Raw genomic sequence first — 16,139 nt, 5'->3', positions numbered from 1 at the left:
GTCTTCGTTTACTTAACAAATGCATACTGAACAGCTGTTTGCTGACCTTGTTAGGCTGGGGTCCCTTAGGCTGTACATGCCTTTTCTACGCACAGTTTACTTTTGTAAAGAGCTTACAAGTGAGGTAGCCCAAATTAGGCTCTGCCTGGCCAGTGAGGAAAAAACCACAAGGCGGTGAGCTTCTCTGTAGAACAAGTCAGCATGTTACCTAGATTTGCTCCAGGAGTACAGGGAGGAACCTGAGTTTGTCACTGCTTCTCTTAGCCTTGCAGAGAGTGACTACTCTCTCTGACAAATCACAGGAGGCCCAACCAAGTCAGAGCAGTGACAAACTGGCCCTTTCCCAGTTAATCTGAGTGTCATGCAAATGCACATCCATATGAAAGGAAAGGGGAGGGATAGGCTTGGAGGAGACCTGAAATCTAATGTCTGTTCCCACGATGTGCTCAGGCCTAGAAGATAAAGAAAACAGGAGCTAGCTAGGAGGATATCTAATTGGAAGCACATGCCCATCCCGTGAGCGATTTGTTATCAGTCCCAGATGAGAAAGGAGGTGGTGGGAAGAGAGGAAAAACTGGAAGATGAGGGCGTACCTGCCCCTCCCCGAGGCTGTGCTGGGCACCAGGCTTCCAGTTTCACCCTAAGCCAGGGTCTGACTTTCCTTTAGGGTCATATCCCTCACCTAGAGTTTCCTTTGGGTCCTTTTCATTTCTGCTAAAGCCAATAAAGGGATGTTCTTCGTGTCATTATTTGCCTAATACTCCTGCTTACCTTCCCTGTACCCCACTTCTTCACCCTGAGCCTTGAGCATGATTCTGATAAGAATTTTAGCTGATTGAGCATCACTAAGTTTAGCATAAAGTTGGGTTGCCAAATGGATCAGTCCCACCCCTTTTGGCTGAGTAGTTTTGGAAATCAGCGTCTCATTGGAGTGCAAACATTGATTAAACACTTGCCAGAGCACAACACCTCGTTGGCCCCCAGGGACCTAGAACAGAGTGGGAAGCCTTACCCTAGAATCTATTTGTAGGAGGACTTTGGTGCAGAGGTGAAGGAAGGCCCCCAGTGGATTTCTGCCTTTGCGCAGTATTATTGCCCTGGCATCCTGGCGAGCCCCAAGTATTTTGGTTTGTTCCTCCATCAGGAGGCAGAGAAACACAGTGACTAAGAGGTGTAGTCAAACACAAGTGACAGCCCATCATTCCCTCCTGCTGACGGTGTTATGGGGGCTCAGTATTTAAACACTTAGTCTGTGTATTTTTCTGGGTCAAATGGGGTAGTCTTTTCTGCCTCACAATGTCAAGAGGGTTAAATAAAATTATTTCAGTTCCTTAGTACCTGGCATCTAATCAGTAGTTCAGGAACAGTAGCTGTGGTAGTGCTGGGGTTTTAGGTTGAACTGGGACAGGTAAGGTGACCAGTGGATGTCTGCAGGGTCTTATGGAAAGGAATCTGTAAGGTTAGTCGTTAGGTCCTCTCTGCCCAGCTGCTGAAAAGCAGATACCAAGGAAACGAGAGATTTACCATTTAATCATCTTGTCTGGCAAAAAGCATCTCTGATTATGAGCATCCTCCCCTACCCCCAGCATGTGCACACAAGCTGCTGTCCTTCCTGGGAGGGGCCACGCTCGGCTCCCAGCCTTTGAAGTGGTTTTAAGGGGGAGAACTGCTCTCTTGCCATCAGCACGTACAGCGCGTGGAGCGGAGGAGGCGGGATGCACTGGTAGGTTATGTGCCGGGAAGGACAGTTTTACTCCGCTGCCCACTGGGCTGTGCACATGTTGGAAAAATTGGTCATGGCTCTAATAGCGGCAGGATTGTCCTGCCTCTGTCACACCATTTCCCTTAAGCTTAATAATGTTTTAGAAAAACAAATGTGTATGTTTTAGAGAACCCATGTTTGTATTTTCTGTCATTTTGTAACCGTGTGTGGACATGGAATGATCGTGAGAGGTCAAGTTCTCTTGGAAAGGAGCTGTTGCCGTGAGTGATGAGAGCAGACCTAATGCCATCCCCTCACGCTGTGTTGCGCAGGTGAGGCTGGCCCAGCAGGCAGCGTCGGCTGTGATACCTGCAGCTGTTCCACATGAGCAAGACCCAGCTCCTCGGCATGCAGGGATTCTAATGCTGCAGACAGCAGATGCTTCCAGGCTGGAGGCTGACAGAAGTGCCCATGATGCACATGGATTTTAACAGTAATGAACTTCAAAATGTTAGCCAGAGGCCTGGGGTCTGTGTCACTGGTAAGCTAGCAGATAGTCTGCTTTTCAACAGTGGCATTGCTCTTAGCCTCCTTAATTAATGCCTCATCTCTGGAGGGCAGGAGAAAGTCCAAGCTTCATAGTGTGGCATACAAGGTTTTTCCTACCCTGGCCCTGTTTCTCCAGCCTCACTCCCTCCCAGCACACACCAGCTCTTTCCTTCATATAGTCCTTCTCTCTGTGTTCCATGCTCTGCCTGTACTTAACCTTCTCATTCAACACACTGAATCTGCTCTGGGGTCTTCTTTATTTGGAATCTTCTTTGATTGTCCTGCCTACCTTCCAGATCATCACTTACTTCTCAGAATTACTTCTGAATTACTTTTGAACTTTACATGCTTAATCAATTCACTCACCAGCTAGATGTCAGCTGGGTTGACCAGCCTCTTGAGCTCCAGATAAGATTGAGAGTCTTTGCTCTGCCCATTCTTCAGACTGTGGAAAGTCCAGTGACCTCCCCAGAGTTACTCAAGCGTCTTAGGTTCTCATGGTCACTTTTGGCTTTGAAATCCTGAATTTGAACTCCTTGTCTGAATTCATTCCGTTTAAGGATTGATTCACCATCCCATGGGATGTTTTAGTTCCCTTATAGGTGAGTCTAGACTCAGCCTTTTTTTCTTACTTCCCACCCACCACAAATTCAGTGTGGCCTTGGTATTATATGTGAGATGGATTTTGCTGAAAATTTCAGATACATGGAGGGGGCTTACTTTGAAGCAAGCATCAGTTCAAGCCCATTCACAACAGAACCTAAGTATCAATGTAGATTCTCTCGGAAACTTGGAAGAAATGACTTGGACTCCACCCAGGTTTTGATTTGGTCAAGCTTAAGGGACAGGGAGCTATCTCGAGTAGGACGTAGAAGCGATAGTGGTGGAGGGTAGACATGGGCTGGCTTGAGCTTCGTGGTGGTTTTTGACGGCTGTGTGCCAACCATATCTTCATTTGCCACATCACCTGCCCTTGAGGCCTTCAGGATGACTCCTCTGTGTCCAGAAGGCTAGCACCATCCTGTAACCATTGGAACAACATGCCACTCTCATCAAAGGAACACCTAGATCCCTTACTCAACAGAGAGAATCTGACTGTGACCACCCACGGGAAACTAAGAATTGTCTTTGTCAATCCCAAACCAGGAATATAGTCACTCCAGAGAGTAGGTCCCCCAGATAACTCAGAGGTATCCCAAGCATAAGGTCTTAGTCAGTCTCAGATATTTAGATGAAGTAGTTTCTCTTCTGAAATTTTCCTTAGGGAGATGACAAGCCTTGCTTGCCAAATCCTGCCTTGCCTCTTTGAAAATGTTTGTCTCAGACTCTCATTTGTGAAATTTTGTTCAGCTTTCTTCTGATGCTTTAACTTACACCCATGTATTTTCTACCTTATCTGATTTTTTCTTGTGCCTTAGCATGTTTCCTTTATGACAATGTCTAATTCCTTTATGAATCTGGGTTCAGCAGAGTGAATAAGAAAGGAAACTAACATGCATTGGCCACATATTAAGTCCCATTTAAAATGTACAGCTCTCTCATTGAGTGGTTTATTATTATTACAGGTTATCACAGGTAAGAAAACATGAATCTCGGGCGGTGCCTGTGGCTCAGTCGGTAAGGCGCCGGCCCCATATACTGAGGGTGGCGGGTTCAAACCCGGCCCCAGCCAAACTGCAACCAAAAAATAGCCGGGCATTGTGGCGGGCGCCTATAGTCCCAGCTACTTGGGAGGCTGAGGCAAGAGAATCGCTTAAGCCCAGGAGTTGGAGGTTGCTGTGAGCTATGTGAGGCCACGGCACTCTACCGAGGGCCATAAAGTGAGACTCTGTCTCTACAAAAAAAAAAAGAAAACATGAATCTCAGAGAGGTCAGGAGACTGGTTGGACGTCTTGTGTTTGGAAAAGCCTGTACTGTATCCACTACACCCCCCTGCCTCACAGACAACAAGACTGCCTGTATGATTCCAGGTTGTACTTGTCCCATCCTGTGCTTTGATTGTGTACCTCTTTGAAGTCCTGTGCTGTCCTAAAAATCTGTCATGATTCAACGCAGGGCCTGCACCGTGAGAAGGGAGCTCTCCAGCAACTCTGAAAGAAAAGGATCTCTCCTCTTCTCATTGCTTTTTGCTTCCCTGCTCTTTGCAAATTCCGTGACCTGCGTTCCCCTGTACCACTTAATGCCATTGGTATGACATCATCTTGGAACAAGTCCGTAATCCTTTTCCAGGCCTATCTGTGGGCATAAAGGCTCCTGCAGCCTATAGCTGGGTTCAGTAAGTCCAATCCAAGGGACACTCACCGGCAGAAATCTGTGATGGGATGTGAGCACTGAGATAACACTGATTTAGAGGACTTTCAGGGTATTGTTTGCACTGGAAGCCGAATCAAGAGGTACTAAGAACTCATTGCTGGATCTCCTTGGCTAGATAGATGTGCTAGCCACATCTGGTAACCAGACACAGGCTTTGACACTTCTTGTTTTGTACCATTCTGGGCCTATCTTTGTGGGGTTAATATCCTCCAAACTAGATGGGGTAAATTAACAAAGGAGCGAGTCCTCCTAGTGCATTGGGGGGTGATGCCTTAAAGTTCTCACTGCAGCTGACTGAGGAAGAGCTATCCCCCTTCCTTCTCTCCCAGATCTGCCAGGGAATTAGGCCAGGTTCTCCCTAACTGTATAAATTTTACAGTCCTCTCACACCAGCTCATGTTCTCTGTTTATTCTACAACCATCTTTCTTGCTCAGCCAACAAGAAAAAGTTTAAAGTGATTGCCTGCTTGTATCTAAACTGCTTCCAGACTGCAGACTTCTTTGGTGCTTACAGATTTGCATGGAAAGAGAAAGCGGAAAGTTTTATGAGTTGAAAACTCAGACTTATCAGTAGATCTAATGCTAGTTGAGTGAGATTCCAGTGGCTTTTAAGCACAGCTAAGTGAGGTTTAGCCAAAAGATATAACAAATATTTCATCATTTATTCATCTTTCAATTTTAATTATTGGAAACCGCCTAGTTAGTAAATCCCTGGACCAAAATTCTGATCTGGGGAGTCCTACCCTTAACTCATTGGAAAATGGGCCATAATATATTTAGCCATATTACAAAGCAGTCTGGTGACTTAATTTCACAAGCCACGCAAAATGAGGTGTCTTATTTAAAGAGGAATGTGTGTTTGTCTTTAGGCTAACAAATTCCTATCAGTTTTACAGAAAGAATGTATGATTTTATCCATCTACTGTGCAGAGAACCTGAGCTTTAGTCTCAAAGTATCGCCTGTGGAGACAGGTTGTCACGTGTTGAAGGAAAATGTGTGTCTGGACCACCATTTCCATCCAGGCCTTAAGTTTTCATTACAGATATGTTGGTTCTAAGTGGTAGCAATTCCCTCTCTCAACATTATTTCCTTTTCTTGATATTAATAGCCCTTGATTATGGAAAACTCTATTTTTAGTATCTATCAGAGGACTTGTACACACAAGGTCAACTATGTTGGGTCTTATCAAACCTTTATGTTCCACACTTGGTAAAATTGGAGATAAAATGGTTTGCCCTCATAGAAAGGAAAAATGCTCAGAGGAGGGAGAAAAAAAGATTAGCTTTATATTTTTAATCAGCAAACATACTCAGATTATTTTTTTCTTTAAATTTCTCTCTTTGCTCAAAGGAAAACCGCACATTTTGCTGTTGGAGTTTGCTGGGTCACTACCAGCCTAGATGTTTATATTGGGTTCCAGCAAATCATGCCACTGGCAGCCCGCCACAGACCCCACGTTTGGATCGTTTCTTTGACCTCTTGAGTGATTGCAGCTCCTTCTCCTGAAACACTGTTCTTCTTCTGAGACTGAATGCGCTACCCTATTGCTTTTGCATTTTAGACTCCCAGGTCCTACCACGAGAGTGTCTGCTGCGGGGAGTGAGGCCAAAACACGAGGAGGGGCAGCTGCTGCCAACAACCGACGGAGCCAGAGCTTTAACAACTATGATAAGTCCAAGCCAGTCACCTCCCCACCCCCACTGCCAAGCAGCCATGAGAAAGGTGAGTCACCCTCCCGAGGGGCCTCTGTGGCATCTTTCTTCATAGCGGATCCATCTAGCTCCTTTGCATGGGTTTGGTTGGGATCGGAGGAGAGTTTGCAAATAGAGTGGTGAGAACATGTCACAAGGACATAGTTGACTGGCAGGAATTTTGTTAGCAGAGGCATTAATAAAATAGAGATAATAATGCATTCATAGTTGTCAGCAAGACAAACTGTGTTTGTTTGGGTGGAGGCCTTATAAGACACCTGGCTATGTAGAAGAGCAGAGTAGCATTTGGAATTTGAAAATAAATGTTCATGGACCCTGCTCTGTATATTTGGTGGTTTTCCGGAAATACAAGCTTCTTGGGACATGCCTTTTATGAGCTGATAAGCATTTTACCCATCAGAAATAATGTGAGGGGAACTAGGAGCAAGGGGTTTTTCACCCTTGGAAAAAGTAAGAAATGTGGGTTGGCTCAGTGGAGATCTTGGCTATCTACAAGGAGTAGACAACGTTACTCTTGAGGCCATGGTGATGTAACTTTTGCTGTACAAGGATATTATTTTTTTTAACTGTACTTAGTACTGAGCTTTTAGGATGTAAATAAAAGGTGAATAGCCCTGTGGGGTCTGGCACAGAAGATAGGAAAACACAACTTTGTTTGCTTCAGCCTGTATCTCTTGAGACATTAGAGAAACAAGGAGAAACTGAGGGCATTTAGAAGATTCTTCAATAAGAGACAGAGCCTTCCTTCATTCCTGCTAGACAAAGTAGTTAGCCTTCATGGGGGATATGTCCAGGTCTCTTGGAAGTATTTCCAACCTGGCGCAGATGCCTCCTAGGGCTTACCCTGGACAGTGTCCCTTCACTCCCCTGAGATGGGAAAGAGCTTCCTCTCACTCCCTAAAGTGCCCTAGGAGCCTGGGCCACCCTACTGCAAGTGAGATCAGAAGCTCCTCATCTCTTCCTCCAACCCAGGATCACTTGGTTCCATGGGACTGGGCTCCTCCAAGAGTTTGCGAATCATTTTATCTTTTTCCCCCAGAATATGAAGGAAGTCTGTACAGAACTGACAGATGTATATGGCAGAAGGTTTCCCAGTGAGGGGCACTGGGAACTCTGCAAATAGCACTAATGTCATAACCAGGTTGTCTCAGCCAGTCAACTCTTGTGATCAAACCCTTGATTTCTGCTTTAAGCCATTTTTCTTCTCTTTTTTCCCTTGTTCCCCCCGCCCTTTTCTTCATTATACATAAGTGTGTTTTTTCTTTTTTTTTTTTCATAAGTGTGTTTTTTAAAAAGTGCTCACTGGGGCTGGTGGGTTTGAACCTGGCCCAGGTCTGCTAAACAACAATGACGACAATACCAATAAAAAAACAGCCAGGTATTGTGGTGGGCACCTGTAGTCCCAGCTACTTATGAGGCTGAGGCAAGAGAATCTCTTAAGCCCAAGAGTTTGAGGTTGCTGTGAACTATGACGCCACAGCACTCTACCAAGGGCGACAAAGTGAGACTCTGTCTCAAAAAGAAAAAAAAAAGTATTACATGTATTACAACCATGTACAATAATACATGGTTGTAAAATGGTACCAGTATGTATCAGGGCTGTCTAGAAAGTATCTAGCCGTGTACATCTATTTTTCATAGTACATGACTGGGTGCTCTCTGGTTAGCCCTCATATATCAAATAAAAGCTCTTACTTCTATGCTTTTTAAAGAGTGCCAAAATACCCCATTTTATAATGCTTTCAGCATTTTCACAATGCATTTATTTATATGTATACATAATATATAGAAAGGTTTTAGAGGTTTTTTTAACATCAATTTAAAAAGTCATATTTTTTTCAGTACTGACTACATGCCTCATCTTATCCTCATTTTACAAAGGATACAACTAAAACAAGAAAGTCCACCTATTTGCCAAGGTCGCATCAGTGGTGGAGATGGAATGTGATTTGAACCTGGAGACTTGGGTTTCAGAACCACATTTAATACTGGAAGTAGCCAACAAATGCTCAGAGTCTTCCTGTCGAGGGCTGGTTAGACATCTGCAGGTCGACACAAGAGGAGAGAGTTGGTAAGGTATCAGGTGAAGCCTGGAGGGTCCTCTCTTCTCAGGGCGCTTTGCCTTTGTCTCATGGTCTTTGGGGAGAAGCTGTCATAAAGTCATAAAAAGTCAAAAAAAGTTGTCAGAGTCATAAAGGATGCATGTGAGACCCAAGTCTAAGTAATTGGGAAAGTAAAAGTCCCTAGTGCATGGGAAGCGACCATGTTCCTGAGCCTACCACGATGCTGCCCACCAGCGAGTCCTAAGACAGCCACCAATCTGTCCCTGCCTGGGCAGGGGCTCCCCTGTGTGCCCTGAGCAGCCCACGAGCAGCCCTCTTAAATGACTATAGCTGCACATTTTAATAGAGGCAGTGCCCCAGGGGAAGGCTTTAGTGTCAAAAGAAAGTCGTAGTTATTTATTGAGCACATATTATTTGCCAGGACTATGGTTTTTTTCTATCTTACCCAATCTTCATAATCATTCTGTAAGGTAAATACCATTAACCCAATTTCAAAGTAGAAAAATGAGGCTAATTGAGATTAAGTAACTCCCCCTCATGGGTAATTAAGTGCTGGAGTTCATATCTAAGTTCAACTCTGAAATTCAAACTGGCTCTGCCCCGTCACCCTGGGAGGTCTCTTGTGAGGACCGAGTGAGGCAATACATGTGACAATATTTTCTGAGCTGTGAAGCTCATAAACTCCTATGAGGATTCACAGGGCGAAAATTAACAGACAGTGGCTTTGGGTCTGTGGGAGGATACATTTATTATCCCCTCCTATCCTGGAGAAGCAAGATAGAGCAGGTTTTGGGCAAGCCTCAGTGTTTTTTTTTTTTTTTTTTTATTCTAATACTTTTCTCACCATCCTGAGGTGTAAAGGGTAAGTGGGACCTCATTTTCAGAGAATTTTGTATTTCTTCTTTCTTCTGTCATGGTCCTGTGTTCACCCTTGACCTCTTTACTGTGGCTCGTGAACTAGTCAGCTCACATGCAAAGCGTAGTATATAGCAGAGAAATACCAGAAATAACTCAGCCACCTAACTGCATATAAAAACCAACAGGCACATGGATATGTAACATCTTGTCCTTTGCATTGAGAGGTTCTGTCTTGGAGAGGTGTAAACAGGTGAATTGAGCTTCCTTGTGGCTGATACTGTAGCTGGGTGTGGACTGGGTGCAGATGAAGTAAAGTCCATGGGATAACTGCATTACCTGTGTTCCTTTAGCCTCTACTGAAGCTTTCTTGTGAGTGAGTCAGGCCCTGACAGAGTTATGTTCTGGCATTGCACTCTCGGGTGAGTTGATACATAGACTTTTTTTTTTTTTCCTAAATCAATCAGAATAAATGTATTTCTATAGGAAAGAATACATAGACTTTAAAAAAGAAATGTGGTATAACTGGGCACAGTGACTCATGCCTGTAATCTCAGTACTTTGGGAGACTCAGGTGGGAGGATCACTTGAGCCCAGGAATTTGAGGCCAGCCAGACTAACGGTGAGACCCTATCACCACAGAGAAATCTAAAAATTAGCTCAGTTTGTGGCATGAGCTTGTAGTCCTAGCTGCTTTACCCTTTACAGGCCCTTCATAAGAACATGGAGGAGGCCGAGGCAGGAGGATCACCTGAGCCCAGGAGTTCCAGGTGATAGTGAGCTATGCTTACATTACTGTGCTCCAGCCTGGGAGCAGATTGAGACCTTGTCTCTTAAAAAAAAAAAAATCTGTGGTTAAAGTACACATAAGGTAAAATTACCCTTTTAACTATTTTTAAGTTCACTGATGTTAAGTATATTCATATTATTGTACAGCTGACATCTAGAAAGTTTTCATATTGCCAACCTGTTAAATGATAACTCTCCACCACCACCACCACCCCCAGCAGCCTCTGGCAACTCCCATTCTGCCTGTTTCTACGAGTGACTACTCTAGGAACTTCATGAGTAGCATCACGCAGCCTTTGTCTTTTCGTGGCTGGCTTGTTGCACTTCGTGTGGGGTCTTCCAGGTTTATCCACGCTGCAGCATGCAGTTTGTAGACTTTCATGTGGGACCCATTGACTCAAGAATTCCACTGCTGGGAATTGATCTAATCACATCAGTAACTAAAATTGAAAAATTCATTATTCTGTCCCTAAGTGACAAAAATATTTCAACACTTGGTCCCAATATTTTTTAAAGTGTTAAAAGGAAAAAAAAAATTACAGGCAACTTTTTCAAATGCATGGAACACTTTATACTTTGTGGGGAAATCCTGAAGACTTTCTCTCAAAATCATGCTGCCTGTGGCCACCATCACTGAATGTAATTCTGGTATTATGGAACAATCCACTGAGATGTGAAACTGAAAGAAAGTGATAGGTAATACTTGTAAGGTAGGAAAACGACAAAAGACTTGCTCAAAACTCATTAGATTGTTTCCTAAGGTGATGCCTAGTACACAGTTGTTACGTAAAAATTGAAGACGTTCCTGTACAGAAACATAACCTCTTGATTTTCCCAAAGACGGTCTCAGTTTTTGTCTGTGAGGTTTGCTGGAGCCTGCAGAGCCTTTAGGAAAACCTGTAGGCTGTTTTGTTGTGTTATCCTCACTATCCTGGTTAGGTCTTTGGTTTCATCCTCTAACTCCTATAAGCTGCAGAGAGGCCCAGATTGTCTGACCTCTGGGACATGTGATTGGGTATGAACAGTCAGTGTCCAGAGATGGCTGGCACGCATGGAGGCTGATCACTTCCTCTGTTAAGTGGCTCTAGGCCCAGATTTTCAGGGGAGAGGAAATAGCTGTCTTTTTAAATATTTGTGACATTATCTGTTTTCTCTTCCCCCATCCTCTCACATCTTCTGAATAGGTTAATGCTGCCAAGAATCTGGTGCATTTTTAAAATATTTGATACATGATATGAATTTGAAGCATCCAGTGTTCTGATACTGACTTCTGTACATACTCTAGGTGCTTTCTTCTGAATAATATGGATTTCTTTGTTTTACAGAAAGCATATCTTTATTATTTTTATTACAAACATAATCATGTAAAAACATTCAAACAACAGGGTGGCGCCTGTGGCTCAGTGGGTAGGGCGTCAGCCCCATATAACAAGGGTGGTGGGTTCAAACCCAGCCCCGGCCAAACTGCAACAATAACAAAAAAAAAAATTCAGACAACACAGACATTTATTAAAAGACAAAGAATCCTGCATAATCCTGTGTCCTAGAAATAGCCACTGTTTGGCACTTTGTTTATATTATTCTATATACTTTCATCATATACCATCAAATTTTGATAGATAAAATTTTCCTAGTGTTTACTATTTGCCAAGTACCATTCTAAAGTGCTTTATAAATAAATATGTAATTCTTCAGATGCTCTATACACATATGCGCATACTGATAAGACTTTCAGGCCCAGTGCAGTGCCTCATACCTGTAATCCTAGCACTCTGAGAGGCTGAGGTGGGAGTATCACTTGAGGCCAGGAGTTTGACACCAGCCTAACCAAAAGTGAGATCCCATCTCTACAAAAAAGAGAAAAATTAGCTGGCCTGGGTGGCACATTCCTATAGTCCTAACTACTGAGGAGGTTAAGGCAAGAGGATGAGCCCAGGTGTTTGAGATTGCTGTGAACTATGATGATGCCACAGCACTCTTGCCTGGGTGACAGACTGAGACTCTGTCTCAAAAAGAAAAAAAAAAGACTTTCAAATCTTTTTTTTTTTTTGCGGTTTTTGTCCGGGGCTGGGTTTGAACCCACCACCTACGGCATATGGGACCGGCTCCCTACTCCTTGAGCCACAGGCGCCACCCAAGACTTTCAAATCTTAAAAATAAAATCACCAAATCATAGACAGCCTTTTTTTCCTCTCTACATATAAGTCACTCTTCATAATACTTTCATGATAGTCCATTATATGGATTTACCTTAATATATTTAATCACTTTCATTTTTTGGTATTTTCTAATTTTTTGGTATTATGAATAGTAGTGAGATTAATATTCTTGTATGAGTCTTCCTACATGTGTATAACCATTTTAATGAAATTCTTGCATCCAAGAATATGCACATTTTACAATTTTAATGTTTCCAAATTTTGTTCCCCAAAAGTTACACCTATTTATATTCTCACCAACAACATATGAGAGAACTAGTTTCTCTGAACACTTAATACTGCTTTTATCATTCTCTTGGGCAAAAAAAAAAAAAAAAAAAAAATGCTTTCATTTTTTTGAAATGAGGCAAATTATTTTAAGAAGTCGAAAAAACAGGACGATTTGATAAAAACTGGCCTCGTTTGCCGATACTTTGCTGTGACAACTGGTGGCTTTGACATAGTACAGAAAGCAGTTGGGTTTGAGATCAAGCTCTCTACTCTCCAGACATTTAACTTCCCCAGCCTCAGTTTCTCTTTGTGGATCGGAGGGCCATTATCCCTAAACCCCCATGAGATATGAACAAATTCTTCAGTTTGCCCTGGCCTCATTCGTCGGGCCTCATCTGATGTGAGTGGCATCCTTGCTTCCTGGTGGGTCTACCTCCTCTGTGTCACGCCCTTCCTCTTCCTCCTCTGTGTCACGCCCTTCCTCTTCCTCCTCTGTGTCACGCCCTTCCTCTTCCTCCTCTGTGTCACGCCCTTCCTCTTCCTCCTCTGTGTCACGCCCTTCCTCTTCCTCCTCTGTGTCATGCTCTTCCTCTTTGTTCACTGCTGCCTGTCGTAGGTAGAAGAGAAGAGCCAGACATGGTCTGAGGCAGAATTTTACAAGCTTCAGCACTATGTCATGTCTGAGAGTAATGTTGGGGCCATTGATTTAGAATCTCTATAAACATGTCACTTTGTGGCTGGTGAAGCTAATTATTTATCTGGATTAGTGATTGGGAGATGTAACCATGAAAAAGTTGCCCATGTCCTGCCATTAACCAGGGCTCTGACATAAAACTCCAGTTTAGACTGTATGGAGTTAATTCAGGGGTCCAAGTCATGCAGAAGAGAACATGGCTTGGGTGCTCTGTTTCAAGTTTCCTCATTTGTTCATTTCGTCACCATTCGTGGAGCGCCTGCAATCTATCCAACACTGAGCCGGCTATAATGACAGGGAGGATGGAGACACTGTGTGTGCTTCCCAGGGGCCCACAGTCTCAGGGCAGGGCTGATACTCACATGTTCTATAATAGAGACGCTCAGGCTTCTAAGGAAAAAGATGAGCTTGGGCACAAAGCCTTAGGAAGGACATCCGAGAAGTGATAGCCTTTGCTTTGATTTCCATTCCCAGATTTGTGCATAGGGAAAGGAAAAGAGGGCTGTGAAGGAAGGATTTTCATCCTACTCTTCTGATCTGGGTGTCATTCTAAGAGCATAGCCACTGGGTTCACTATGTTCTTATGAAGGGCCTGTAAAGGGTAAACTTCTCTGAGATCATTTCCATGATGGAGTAGGTCCTCTCTTGGCCATCAGGAGACCTCTGTCATGCCTGGACCTATTATCCCAGACCAAGGAGAACTTAGGTGCCTGCTGGTGTCAGTGGATGATAATAATCTCTGGGAATCAACTGTGAAATGACCGTCTGGCCAGAACCCATAATTGTCAAAGGGCTTAGAAAAACAGCTTAGATGTGTGAACCAGGATGGCATCATTGCATTTAAACAGTATGTAGATTCCTTAAAAAACTAGAAGTAGACCTATCATTGTTCTAGCAATCCTTCTACTGGGGATGTACCCAGAGGAAAAGAAGTCATCATATCAAAAAGACACGTGCACTCAAATGTTTATCACAGCACAGTTCACAATTGTAAAGATAGTAATCAACTAAAGTGCCCATCAATTGATGAATGATAAAGAAAATGGAGTATATATACCATGGAGTATATATACAAGTCAGCCGTAAAAAGGATTGAGATAATGTCTTTGCAGCAACTTGGATGAAACTGGAGAACGTTATCCTAAGCAAGATATCTCAGGATTGGAAAAATAAACACCACACATTCTCCCTAATAAGTGGGAGCTAAACTATAAGTAAACATGGTCACAAAAGTGGCGCAAAGGACATTGGAAACCAAGAAGAAGGGAAGGATGAGAGGGGAGGGAGGGATATAAACTTACCCTATGGGGTATAATGTACGCTATTCTGGTGACGGGCACACTAAAAGCCCTGACTTCATCATTACGTAATCCATCCAGGTACTAAGACCCCTTACCCCCACCCCAATATTTTGAAATAAATACTATTTAATAAAATAATTGAACTATCTTCTGGAATGGAACTCAGGGAACAGTTAGACCACTTGTTGCCTGCAGGATGGACAGGAAGCTGCAAAACTCAGGGACTTTTCACAGAGCACCAGAGGCGGGGGAAAGCCTGGTGAGTTAACAAGTCACACCCAGGATAACCCTCAGGAAACTGCCACAGGCCACACTTGGGACCATTCTATTCAGAAGGTTGTAGATGGGAGCTGCAAGTTTGCTAGCAGGCTGGTGGGAGGTGTTTCTCTTCCATGGGAGTGGTCTTTGCAACAGTGTATACAGCAGTCCACACAAGTGCTGTTCTCCTTCCCGCCCCAGGTAACAGCTCAGGTGTGCAAGAATAAAACTCAAATAGGGCCAATGCATGAGTCATTCTATCTTATGAGCCATACACTCCACAGGAGTATATAACAGCTCTGTATGTATAACTTCTGGGGTTCTCACAAGGATAAGGCCTGATTCGTAGTCACATCAGTCAGAGAAGCTCAAAATGATGGTGCCCCCAAGCAGTATTTCTGCTTTATTTATGGTTTTTCCCAGTCCAGATATGATCTAACGATCCAGGGCCATTTTTACCATGAGCAAGGTTTAGTAACATAGTGGGCGTTCTGTCTTTATCAGGTTTCTAGGGGAACAGTTAGAAGGCTAACCCAAGGTCAAATTCTCCTGCAGAAGAGGAAAAGGTTTTGTTAATCCTTTTCCGAGAGCAAGTCACCTCACCTCTTGAAGATTCAGTTTGCTTATCTGTGAAGTGGGTTTTTTGGCCAGGGCTGGATTTGAACCCGCCACCTCCTGCATATGGGGCCAGCGCCCTACCCCTTTGAGCCACAGGTGCCACCCTCTTATCTGTGAAGTGGTAACAGGTTGCTGTAGCCCTAATGATGGGAGAACATTAGCTGTGCAGCATTATTTCTAATTTTTTACATAACCGAATTTAAATTTTCTGTGCTTATTGCCACCCTATGGTAGCAGACATTTCTGTGGTGGGTATGACTTATTGTCATTTCCTGATAGCTGGACTTTATTGACATTGTAGGTGTGATTTGTATGGCATGAGACAGTTGATGAGTTTTGACCTTTTGAAATATTGTGAGGTCAATTGGTGCCTATTAATTGTACCCTCTCATGAGTGGTGGTAGTTATGGCTCCTGCAGTAAAGACAGGTTTTATTTTTCTGGTTTGCATTTCACACCATAGTTTCCTTTTATTCTAAACAAATTGCCAATGTCTAATTGAATAGGTGAAAAGCCCTCAAACACATGGCAACTCTCCAAAATAATGCCCAAGTAGTAATATTTTTCCACTTTGGTACAGTGTATATAAATTTTGCATGTGTGATTAAAGAGAGAATGGGTTCAACATGGGTTGCTCTCTGCCACTTCTGAGCACACACACAGCTCTACTCCCATGATCTGATGAGACATCAGTCAATTCAAGACTCCAGACTATTGGTTCCCAAGGTGATTCATGGACCATCTATATCATCATCTCTTGAGGAAACCGATAAAAAGACATATCTCTAGGCTTTACAAACCTAATCTTTCTAATTCAGATTTCTGAATTAGAGTCCAGAAGTCGACATATTACACC

The 16,139-nt window shown here is 43.4% G+C and overlaps 1 protein-coding gene across 3 annotated transcripts in view; it reads left to right on the top strand.

Moving 5' to 3' along the window:
- The window catches only part of NAV2 (neuron navigator 2), a 434,895-nt gene that overhangs the window by 198,608 nt on the left and 220,148 nt on the right, over nucleotides 1-16,139 (top strand). For all 3 annotated transcript variants that reach the window (XR_008374143.1, XM_053560432.1, XM_053560431.1), the window contains one exon: nucleotides 6,127-6,287. Coding sequence is in view for 2 of the 3 variants with exons in the window: in XM_053560432.1 (XP_053416407.1) it covers nucleotides 6,127-6,287 (161 nt within the window). In the remaining variant the exon portion in view is untranslated. The remainder of the gene's footprint in view (nucleotides 1-6,126; nucleotides 6,288-16,139) is intronic.

This window comes from Nycticebus coucang, chromosome 14 (genome assembly GCF_027406575.1).
Source record: "Nycticebus coucang isolate mNycCou1 chromosome 14, mNycCou1.pri, whole genome shotgun sequence".
Classification (NCBI taxonomy): Eukaryota; Metazoa; Chordata; class Mammalia; order Primates; family Lorisidae; genus Nycticebus; species Nycticebus coucang.
Note: the sequence above shows the minus strand (reverse complement) of the source record. Positions and strands in the feature narration are given on the sequence as shown.